We start from the raw sequence: 12,180 nt of genomic DNA on the forward strand, positions 1-12,180 counted from the left end.
TGTCAATTAGGCCACAATAAGTTGTCATTTGGAGCATAGTGACTTACCAAATGAGCCACAATGAAGTGTCAGTACATGCCCTTTCACTTGACAATCTTACAACATGGAATAACAATCTGTATAGGCACAATTGACAAATAGAGTTGGAATTGACAAAAAAGGGTGTTGAGAGTGCCAATTTATATGTCAATGAGGGCAAGACCGTTGATTCACAATTGCAATATCTCACCCACAGATTCTTAGGAACTTGAGATTAATTTGAATATTTTAAGGGACCTTGCGATAATAAAATCTTTTATTTGGGACTTGAGTGTCATTTTTCCATATAAATATCATGTATTCAATTTCCCATGTCCAAAGGGTTGGACTTCATAACGACTAAGGTTGTTTGGTTACATTTGTTTTTTTTAATGGGAAAAAAGACCTTATTCGTTTTTCTTTTTACTAATTGACTCTTTCTTTATGGCAGCATGGAGTCTATTATTGAGCGCCGCAATCGCCTTACGAGGCCTGATTCAAAAGTCAAGGTATTGCACGTACACTCCAAGTACTATTCTCAAAGTAAATTATAATGTCTCTTCATACAAATTAAACCCAGCTACTAGACATTATTAAAGCATGGTTCCTATATATAAGCCAATATACAATTGTTATCCAAGCAGAATTATAAAACATCGGAGAGACACTATTGACAACCAGAAGATATAGTTGGGCTATTATTCTGGGCTTAAACATGGCCCTTTTAGATTTTTTTTTTTAAAAAAAGCTTTTGCACTACATAAGAAAAACTCAAAAGTCAAATCTATAATCAATAAAAATTGAGTTTAATAGAAGGGCTAATCCCCCACAGTATGGTGAACCAAGGATCAAATTTCCGTTGAGAAAAGTGGCCACATTTAGTACCTATTAAACTACGTACCTGGACTTTCTGAACTCCTGTGAATGGCTCAATTAAATTCTTGTTCAATTTCATCAAGATGGCTTCTAGGACCTCCTTCATGGTATTATTATTCTTTTGAACACTATTTGGACGAAGCGGAATCTAGCACTGCATCAGGGTACTAGATGGCATCCGCTTAAGGTGATTCAGGAAATACAGGGACTTAACAACTTCACTCAAATTGCTTTTCAGTCTCACTCACCTTAGTATCTCAATCAGCAGAGTCTCAGGTTTGCGCCTAAATTAACCTTTCCCCACCCAATGGTTGGTGCATTTTCTTCTTGAAGAAAAGGAAGCTCGGACATCATGGATGCCATACTCTCACGTGCCTAAAATGCATCCCCACGATGTGTCTGATTTGATATAGAAAACACTCGGATCCACATCTCTTCTCATAATTATGCTTGAGTTTCCTCATTCTGAATTCTCTATTTTAGCAACACCATTGAACCGGAACAAGAAACTCTCCAGTTAATTTGTATCAACAAGATGACCATCAATCTTAATGGGAGCAATCTTCGAGCAAGCTTTGCTTGGCAAGACATCTTGCGTTTGCTTTCTTCTTTCTTAAGGGTTTCGGCTAGTATGTAGCTAATATTTCTATTTTCAACTCCTTCATTAGGTCTAACTTAATCTCTAATATTTATTATACGATGCAATAACTTTCTTCTTTAATATCATTTTGCCTTTTTATAAGGACAAAAACCATGAGATGTTTTTTTTTTGGCCAACAAAATGAGATTTACAGCTGCAAGCCTGCAACCTCTTTTTTCGCAATATTTATGCATATTCTTTAAACTCTACACGTCTTTTAAAATTTTCCTTCCATTGTTATTTTTTTATACTTTTATTCCTCATTTTTTACCTAAAAAATGAAGTGCATTTTTATCATTTTATGTTGTGTTTATAATTCGGCGCAACTATTTAAATCAAACTATGAAATGTATAATGTAGCCAATGGTTTTTTCGATAGGCCCCTCAAACTTTATTTTTCATCTTATGATGATGTACAAGTCCTCCTTTAAAATATGAATCAAATTGTGAAATTCACAACTGCTCATCCTATCTGTTTTTTACGGGTCTTTTTTTTTTAAAAAAAAAAAACAATATGGGGATTACCATTTTAAATGGTTAAAACTAAGAATAATGAGTTGTATCGAGTTAAAGTTTAAAATTAAATTTCACTGCCTCAAAAGTATAGTTTTTGAGTTACGCCGTGTACCAAGTTCAGATTAAGATGGGTTACTGGTACACTCAAGCAAAGATTTAGATTAATAATCTAAAGTGGCATACAAAATGCACAGCAAGAGAGGGGCACAATTGTTGGAGGCAACTACTTCTATTTATATAGTTAGGTGGAGGAAAAATATCCCTATCTTAGAAAAATGGTTCACAATATCAGTGAATTAACTGTGATAGATTTATCATAATCTTTCCCAATATCTCAATTAATGAGATAGCATATTATTTATTTATATCCTAATTTATTTATATTACTTTAGTGAAAAGCCTGATTGAATATTCCGCGGTCTTGATCTGAGATATTTAAAGACCAAGTTACAACCGATTTGGAACTAAAAGATAGTTTGTTGTTCAAAAATATTCCTTGGTAGATGTAATGAATAGAGTTATTTCGCAGGAAAACAAAAGACCTGATTCTTGTTCGAGTAAGATGGAGGTTAGAGCTCATGAGCCAATGAATTTAGATGACAGTGACGATGGCTTGTCATATGGCATCATCAAATCACGCCGATCGCCCAGAAAGCCTTCAAATTTCGTGGGAGCGCAGAAGAATCCATTGTTGAGGTTAGACAGAATAAGAGATGTTGTCAGCCTCTGGTTGAGTTATCCTGTTAGAACAGTGCATGATAGCAAACTTAAGACATGGATTCATCAACTTTCGAATGCGCATGGCTCAGTAGCAGAAAAGTACAGTCTGATCCTTGAGGACCCGCTCCATTACTTGGAAGACCTTGTACCAATGGAAATGTTGATGGAGAATGAGACAGAAGCAATTTGTAGTCCCATGGTTGATCAAAATAAGATACCAGATGCTATTCTCAATTTAGCTGCTGATCTTGCTATAAATCAGCTGGTTCAAATCTTACTTTTTGGGGATGGTCATGCGCTCAACATTCGCCGTGTCATGATTCGTACCAGAAATAATGCAGAACGAAGACAAGTTTTTGAAAAACTGAAAGTGGTACTAAAAGATATGGAAGATCTGCCTCGTTTTAATGAAATCTTTCATGGAGTTTTGTGGATTGATGTGTCAATGAGTCAAAGCCAAGTAAACGTAGAGGCTTATGCTAAGCAACAAGTCGATCTGCAGCTTCGCCAGTTGTCAAGGATCGGGAAGAGTGATCACCAAAGCATGATTCGAAAGAAATATTTAGTGGTTGTTTTCGATGGGTATGCTGAGAAAACTATAGATATGAGGAAATTGAATTTGCCTATAGGTGAGGCTGTTATGGTGTTGATTACCACTGAATCTCGAGAGCAAGCAAATGATAAAAGAACAAAAGCGATAGATCTGGCAATCAGTACAAATGATCATTTGTTGCCATGGAGAGTCTTTTGTCAAACCGTAGGCAATGAGCTTGTCTTCTCCTATGGTGCCCTCCAGGAAATTGCAGTACGCATAGTTCAAGAATGTGGTGGCCATCTTTTAGCCATTGTCCTTCTGGCGAAGTCATTGAAGAATGTGAAAGATGTCAAATTCTGGGAACTTGCACTCTACAAATTGTGCTGCCTTAATCCTTCTTATGACATGAATATGTTTCAGGATATAAGCAAAGTTACGGTTACTACATTCATAAACTTTATCTGGAATGATATGGATCAAACGCTGAAGCATTGCCTCATGAGTTGCTTATTCATCCCTGATATCAAAATCGGTAAGTTCTCAACTGAATTGGTGCATCATTGGATTTCTTATCAGTTAACAGATGATCGAGAAGCCATGCATATCTTGACCGAGCTTGTAGAACGCTCTGTCTTGATCAGAGATCAATCAAATGATTTGTATGTCCAGTTGCCCGAGGACACATATGCTATTTTGCATTCATTGAACACCCTAACCCCGTTGTTCATGAAGAAATCTGGATTAGGGTTGACAGAGCCACCTAAGGATGAGGAATGGCATAGTGTTGTGCATATGGAACTTGCAAACAATAAACTTGCTGAGCTGCCTTTGTCTCCAAGCAACCCTGAACTCAAAGTGTTATTGTTGCAGGGAAATGTTGATTTAACAAGAGTGCCAAATACGTTTTTGTTAAATGCCCTTGCTTACGATCCTAGACTTATCTTACACTAGTGTGCGTGAACTACCAGACTCTCTTTTTGAGTTGGAGCAGCTCAGAGAAATGTATTTGAAAGGTTGTGAATGTTTCATGAAATTGTCACCAAAAATTGGAAAATTGAAGAAACTTGAGAAGCTCGATCTTGACGGAACTGAGATCATACATCTGCCAGAAGAGATTCAAGAGTTAACCAAGCTCCAAAGCTTGTTCCTTTGCTTCTGTGAATATCGTGGCAAAAAAGGCAAGCAATATTCGTGCCCAACAATTATTCCATCTGAGGTAATCTCAAAACTCAAGGGGTTAAAACATTTAGGTATTGATGTGAACCCTGATGATGAGCGGTGGTATGAGAATGTACTGGACATTCTTCCAGAAATCTTGGGATTAGAGCATTTGCTGACTCTTAACTTATATATCCCGCATCTGGAACTTTTAAAGTTCATACCAGACCGTATATTATTGCGGGGTGATTTTAGATTTATTGTTGGTAGGCATATGCAAAGGATCATATCAAGTACCCCATCCACATGTGAGGCAAAATTTAAACAAAGTGGCTGTAGCTTGAAGTTTGTAAATGGTGATGATGTCCCTAATGAAATTGAAAGGCTTGTTAGACACAGTAAGGCTTTATTTCTGGAGAGACATAAGACAATCAATAGCCTATCAGGATTTAACGTGATGAATTTAGAGCAGCTGCGCGTATGTATGTTGGCAGAATGCAGAGAAATGCAAACAGTTGTTGATGGAAGAAAAACAATTAGGGGTAATGACATTTTCTCACATTTGCTATACTTGTGCATATCACACATGAAGAGTTTGAGAAGCATATGGGAAGGGCTACTTCCACCTCGCTGCTTTTTTGGTATGCTGAAGTGTTTAGTACTGCAAAATTGCCCGGAGTTAACAACTATCTTTACCTTGGATTTTTTGGGCAATCTTTCACTATTAAAGGAGATTATAGTTAAGGATTGTCCCAAAGTAACCACGTTGATAAGTGATGGATCATTCAAACATAAAGGAGAGGTCTTCCTGCCTAACTTGAGAAGGATATTACTTCTCCATCTTCCTGAGTTGATCACTATTTCCAATGGATGTTACATAGCTCCAAGCTTGAATACTATGGGAATTTATGATTGCCCAAAGCTCCAAAGCCTTTCTAAGTCGGAACTGTCAAGCCAAACTCTGAACATCAAGGGAGAAATCAAATGGTGGGATCAACTGCAATGGAGCAGAGAAGAGTGTGGAATACCGCAACGACCGTCTAAGTTTGATGGCATTTTTTCCTCAATTGATAATCAGGTTGATATAATGACTCAAATGGGAAATGATGGTGATGATATTGATGATAATGCAGGTAATTCTCTATCTATTTTTAATTTAAATTTTCTTAATATGAATGTCATGACCTCTTTTAGCATTTCTATTTCCCTTGATTCCCTTGCTAAATCTACCATGGCAGATATGATGTCGCTACAGACTTTATTTGAGCACCCAGAGCAAAATGCCGAAACATTTAGCAGGTGCATTTGCTTAACTGTGTTTATGTACCTCTATTCAAAAGGTTAGCAAAAATTGTGATGTAATTTTATAACAATAATTCTTGTATGACAGAATCAGTGATGATATTGACGATGATGCAGGTAATCAATTTAAATTTTCTTAATATGAATGTCATGACCTCTTTAAGCATTTCTATTTCCCTTGAGTCCCTTGCTAAATCTACCATAGCAGATATGATGTCGCTACAGACTTTATTTGAGCACCCAGAGCAAGATGCCGAAACATTTAGCAGGTGCATTTGCTTAACTGTATTTATGTACCTCTATTCAAAAGGTTAGCAAAAATTGTGATGCAGTTTTGTAACAATAATTCTTGTATGACAGAATGCGTGATGATATTGACGATGATGCAGGTAATTAATTTAAATTTTCTTAGTATGAATGTCATGACCTCTTTTAGCATTTCTATTTCCCTTGATTCCCTTGCTAAATCTACCATGGCAGATATGATGTCGCTACAGACTTTATTTGAGCACCCAGAGCAAAATGCCGAAACATCTAGCAGGTGCATTTGCTTAACTATATTTATGTACCTCTATTCAGAAGGTTAGCAAAAATTGTGATGTAATTTTATAACAATGATTCTTGTATGACAGAGTGAGTGGTGATATTGACGATGATGCAGGTAATTAATTTAAATTTTCTTAGTATGAATGTCATGACCTCTTTTAGCATTTCTATTTCCCTTGATTCCCTTGCTAAATCTGCCATAGCAGATATGATGTCGCTACAGACTTTATTTGAGCACCCAAAGCAAGATGCCGGAAGATTTAGCAGGTGTATTTGCTTAACTGTGTTTATGTACCTCTATTCAGAAGTTTAGCAAAAATTGTGATGTAATTTTATAACAATGATTCTTGTATGACAGAGTGAGTGGTGATATTGACGATGATGCAGGTAATTAATTTAAATTTTCTTAGTATGAATGTCATGACCTCTTTTAGCATTTCTATTTCCCTTGATTCCCTTGCTAAATCTACCATGGCAGATATGATGTCGCTACAGACTTTATTTGAGCACCCAGAGCAAAATGCCGAAACATCTAGCAGGTGCATTTGCTTAACTGTATTATGTACCTCTATTCAGAAGGTTAGCAAAAATTGTGATGTAATTTTCTAACAATGATTCTTGTATGACAGAGTGAGTGGTGATATGGACGATGATGCAGGTAATTAATTTAAATTTTCTTAATATGAATGTTATGACCTCTTTTAGCATTTCTATTTCCCTTGATTCCCTTGCTAAATCTGCCATAGCAGATATGATGTCGCTACAGACTTTATTTGAGCACCCAAAGCAAGATGCCGGAAGATTTAGCAGGTGTATTTGCTTAACTGTGTTTATGTACCTCTATTCAGAAGTTTAGCAAAAATTGTGATGTAACTTTGTAACAATAATTCTTGTATGACAGAATGACTTTTTCAGTCTCAAGAAAAATACCTGAACCTGAAGATCATACTCCAGATGATGGGTACAGTTGGAGGAAGTATGGCCAGAAAATAGTGGCTGGATCCAAAATTCCAAGGTAGCACCACTGCAATTACCCTAAAAGAAAAGAGAGATGAATTACTTCAATATTTATGCATCATTTGGCTAATACTGTGTGGGGTCATTGCGCAGTTCCTATTACAAATGTACTCATGTAGGTTGCCCAGTTAAAAAGAAATTAACGCGACGATCTGAGGAAGACCTAACAATAGTTGAAATCGTTTACAAGGGAACACATACGCACCCCAGTCGCCAGCGTGACAGATCCCTCCACGAACTAAAGTCCAGTTAAGTCTAACAGTGTTTGATTTTAATTTTATACATTGTTATTGCTACTGTGTGCGCCATAATCTCATTCACTTCCACACCGCTCTGGATGGACAGATGTCTTCGATGATGACTATAGATGGAAGAAATATGGTGAGGAAATCATTAGCGGATCACCCAATCCAAGGTACCCACCAATTTTAGTTCTCCGCGACTACTCAAGTTATTGTGCATCATTTCGCTGATACTAGGTGTTGTGAACGCGCAGAAGTTATTATGGATGTGTTTCCACAGATTGCTCTGCTAAAAAACACGTGCAAGTATCAGATGAAGATCCAACCATGGTCGAAATCACTTCCACTGGAGTTCACACTTGTTCCACCCCATTTTGTGAAGACGCTGCCGTGAACGAACCATGTGACTCAGTACTGACTCAGACTTGACAGGAGTTGATCAGATTATGCCGACATCCTCCAAAGGATTTATTTGAAAATTGTTACGTCCCGTCTTGTTTTAAACTCCCGTTAGATATGACTTGTTATGATATGTGCTGCTACTTAGTTTACTGTACGTCAGAATTTATTTCAATAAGAAAATGGATTCAGAGACAATAAAAAAATCCATTCAATATATATTTTTGCTGTTGGTAAAGTTTCAATGTCGCGTTTCTTCCTCATCATATGTATTTGTATGTGTAGGGAATGAATTCAGCAAACAGTAAGGCGCATATTATCCACAAAACGGAGCTTTGGGTCGCCCCTTAAGCTGGCCTTTTACTAATGGAAGTTCTCAGTCTAGCTAGCAGCGAATCTTGATGTTCCTCAACTGGTTTGAAAGAATCTAGTCAGAGGATGATAATTGGATAGGTTAGGAAGTTAAGAAATTGGGTTGATAAATCAATGTAATTATAAGGATGAACGAATTTTTTTTTTTTAATCTAAAATGTTTCCTAAACGGGAAAAGAGAACAAAAAAAATGCCAGTCATTTTTATTTTGGGAAAAAAAATTAAGAATAATTTTAAAAATCAGGTAAATGCAAAATATTTACTCAAATAAATTTTTTTTTCAAAAAACAAAATACTGTTTAAATATGAAAAGATGAAATCCAGCGGTTTGAGACGGAAGAGTGCCGCTGAGTGATCACAATTCACAAGCTCGAGTAGATCATCTAAAGGAACAAGCATCAATGTTGGGTCGACCCCTGAAACAAGGAAGTCCGCCTTCAAAAAGGGGACCCGCAACGAAGACACCAATCAATTACAGATGGGTTTCGACATGGGACCACGTCAGGAGCCCATTGGTAAACAATACTCCATCCCTCTCCTTAGCGTAGGAGTTAAGTTAGTATTTATAAAAAAATGTGTTAATTTTTTAAAATACTCTGTCTAATTATTAGGTGGAGTTTGCCAACTCTACACATTATGTAAATCAAAACAAAACTCTTCTCATATATTTACTTTAAACTGCATAAAATCATTTCCAAAAAAAAAATAATGCAAATATTTGCATTGGAGCTACTGTTAATGAAACCCGTACCATGTGCATTCAACAAGAATAGTTTGAAAAAAAAAATTAGAAATTTAAGAAATATAAAGTGAGATGCAGTCTTATGTGTTTGAGTAAAAACAAAATTATAGTCTTAAAAATACTTTTACAATATACGAAGTAAATATGTATAAGAATTTATTGCAATTTGTAAAAAAGTACTTTCCAAGTTAGGTAAATACCGCTTTAGAAGTAAATAAACCTCTTATTTAACTCCTATATTTCCAATATAATGACGCTTCTCTGACAGACTGTCGGCACTGGATTATATATCACGGAAAAATGCTTTGGTGAAAAAGGTTTTGCTAAATACTGACGGCTTGAGAGGTTCGTTATTGTTTTATGATAACGGGGGGTCAATGAATAAGACAATGGAAGGTGCGTGGAAATTTCCAATTATTGACCCAAAAAAATACCATTTTATTTATTTATGAGGAGGTCTTTGCTTGGGCTGAGAGAAGGCTTCATTAGATCACTTCTTGGTATGTGCCACTATTATCCCATCCTCATCCTTATTGTTTTATTTTTATTTTTATTTACGATCTTCAATTTCAAATTCTTCTTCCTTGGGGCCAAAAGAAGAAATATTAAATACTCATGAATCTGGATTTCCATTAACAAAAAAACCGTCAAAGGGTCTGGAATTGACATTTGCTTTGTTTTAATTTTGAATTTTTATTCTGCCTTTGAGTTCTTTTAAGAGAATTGAGAAGTGGAGAAAGAAGTAAACACGGAAAGATTTTCGCAATAAATGGGGCTTAGAGGGGCTTATCAGGTTGTGGAATTAATAAATGGGTTTTTTAATTGAAATTTTATTACTGAAAATGACCTAAATCATAGTATCTACCTATGTGTATAAAATTTGCAGAGACTGGCACTTCTTACGTATAAAAAATATGTCGGGTCCTTCTTGGCAATAAAATTTTCGATGCATGAGACCATTTTTTCTTTTTAAAACTATGATTAACTTTGATTCATACAAATCCCAAGATTAAGGGGTGTTCAAATGAACTTTTTGAAAGTAATTTTATGGGTTCAAAATAAGCACGTGCAAAGAATTTTGTTTCAACTTTCGTAAAATCATTTTTTTAATTAAAAAAAAAGGAGGTTGCCAAACTCTTCCTAACTCAAATCTTGCACTTCACACACTTCCATTTTGCCATACCTGCCATCTCTTCTAAGGGCACGCCGTCTTATAAGAAACTCTCAGGGACATAAGAGACTAAACAATACTTGCACAAAGAGCAAGATACATTGAAGCTCTTCTCAAATGAATAAGATAATGACATTAGATGGCAGAAATCATTATATGATAAAAGATGTATGAAATCACGAATATAACCATCTTTTATTTTTCTTATAGTTCCTCTCTAATAAAATGCATCTGGAGCGATATATATTTAAAGACCAATATGAGAAATAACCATTGGAGTAAGAACAAAAGAAAAGCCGTTTATAACCGTTGGGAACTTCTTCTTACTAGTTAACGTACTAAGCACACCAACAACTATATTTTGTACTCATCCAGTCCTAAATATAAAACCTATTTTGTAGTGCAAATTACAGTACAAAAAGGGTCTTATACTTAAGACCAGAGGAGTATTATTTAATGCCTTAGGCAAATGTTTAAAGGTGAAGGTTAGTGCGTTAAACAGAAACCCATAAAATATGATCATTATGAAGTCCAAGGTTTCCTTGATGCGTTCAAGTTAGTAGATTCTTCATCGTCATAAGCTCTTCTTGAACTATCTTATCTTTATTTTTATGTTCTTCATCTTGAGTGTAGCAATATGCATGATGATGGATACAGTACAATGCAGAGCCATGCATATAAGATAAGCTTCAATGTATATTCAATTCATATGAAAATAACATTTCTAAAAACATAAATTGGATATCAAAAACATTTTAAGACTAAAACTTTAATTTTCGATCATTTGTTATCATAAAAACTTGTATTAAACATGATGGCCAAAAAAAAAAACTTACAATGTTATGAATCACTATGTCGAACAAACTGATTTCTTATTTGGTTAAAAAACCGATCTTTTTAGAGTTTTAGATGAAGACAAATAAGGAGGCTGTCCAATGAATTGATAGATTATGTTCAAATTACTTTTTTGGGGATGACATATTTTCCCGTCATCCTCTTATTCATTATGCAAGAAATATTTTCTCTCTGGAGTTTCCATGGAGGGAAGTGATGAACAAATGGTTTCTGATGATATCAAAATACATGCAGTCACCAAAATGGAGCCATCTACAAAACAAGCTTTGGATCCATTTACTAAACTGGAGGAAATAGAAACAGCGAAAAGATTTGATTTTACCAAAGGAGAAAAAGTGGTGCCATTTCTGAAAGCGGAGCCATTTAGTCTTCCCAAACTAAAGCTGCCAAATCCTCTCAGGATAGAAACAAATGCACATTAATCTTCCAAAGCCAAAACCCTTAAGCAGTTTGGTATGCCACTGAGTAGATCGACGTCTAGATTGCCGCTAAAAGTGAGCCGGATAAGAGATTTTATCATGCTACTGTTGAATTATCCCATGAGAATAGCGCACGATAGCAAACTCAAGGCTTGGGTTCCAGAAGTTTCAAGTAGGAGACATTCTCTGGATGATTTGAATCGCCTTCTCAATCAGAAGCCTCTTGAATGCTTCCAAGTCCTTTTACCAATATACATATTGAAGAGCGTGGAAAGTGGTTGGAGTCCCAACTATGCTTATTCCAACGAAACACCAGAAGACATTCTCAATTTATCGGCGAATCTTGCTGTGGATCAATTGGTTCAAACTTTATTGTCAAAGGATGATCATGTACGAAACATTCACCATGTCTTGTTTTCTGCGAGAGATGCAGCTAAAAAAAGACTAGTTAAGGAAAAAATAGAATCAGTCTTGAAAGATAAGGAAATTATGCTTCGCCTTCATGAAACATTCTCCGAAATCTTACTCATCGACGCCTCAGATTACCAAGGTCCAGCTGCGGAGATCCATGTTCAACAGCAGATAGCTCAACAATTTCATCTTCCACTGATAGAAGGCAATGACGATTTGCTTAAAACAAGCATTGAGAAAG

General features: G+C 35.8%; 1 protein-coding gene and 1 long non-coding RNA gene across 7 annotated transcripts; one reads left to right on the forward strand and one right to left on the reverse strand.

Moving 5' to 3' along the window:
* Positions 1-506: 506 nt before the first annotated feature.
* LOC114721245 (disease resistance protein At4g27190-like) lies at positions 507-8,214 on the forward strand. Of its 6 annotated transcripts, XM_028907078.1 has the most exons (16): positions 507-527; positions 2,580-3,837; positions 4,176-5,596; positions 5,702-5,762; positions 5,854-5,882; positions 5,974-6,034; positions 6,126-6,154; positions 6,246-6,306; positions 6,398-6,426; positions 6,518-6,578; positions 6,670-6,698; positions 7,061-7,121; positions 7,213-7,326; positions 7,422-7,576; positions 7,674-7,743; positions 7,825-8,214. In XM_028907078.1, exons 3-16 carry the CDS (start codon positions 4,219-4,221, stop codon positions 7,997-7,999), a joined length of 2,313 nt encoding a protein of 770 aa, XP_028762911.1. In that variant the 5' UTR covers positions 507-527; positions 2,580-3,837; positions 4,176-4,218; the 3' UTR covers positions 8,000-8,214. The 6 variants fall into 6 exon arrangements, with proteins under 6 accessions (XP_028762911.1, XP_028762910.1, XP_028762913.1 ...); XM_028907077.1 differs by having other exon boundaries at positions 2,580-5,596; XM_028907080.1 differs by lacking the exons at positions 6,670-6,698; positions 7,061-7,121 and having other exon boundaries at positions 2,580-5,596.
* LOC114721249 (uncharacterized) lies at positions 5,285-11,962 on the reverse strand. Its single transcript, XR_003738048.1, has 3 exons — positions 11,835-11,962; positions 9,284-9,285; positions 5,285-5,298 (listed from the first exon to the last, which is right to left on the reverse strand). It is a non-coding gene; the product is annotated as an uncharacterized LOC114721249 (long non-coding RNA).
* Positions 11,963-12,180: the final 218 nt, after the last annotated feature.

The sequence above is a fragment of the Neltuma alba genome, unplaced genomic scaffold (assembly GCF_004799145.2).
Source record: "Neltuma alba isolate B1F8T4 unplaced genomic scaffold, ASM479914v2 tig00012014_pilon, whole genome shotgun sequence".
NCBI classification, from domain to species: Eukaryota; Viridiplantae; Streptophyta; class Magnoliopsida; order Fabales; family Fabaceae; genus Neltuma; species Neltuma alba.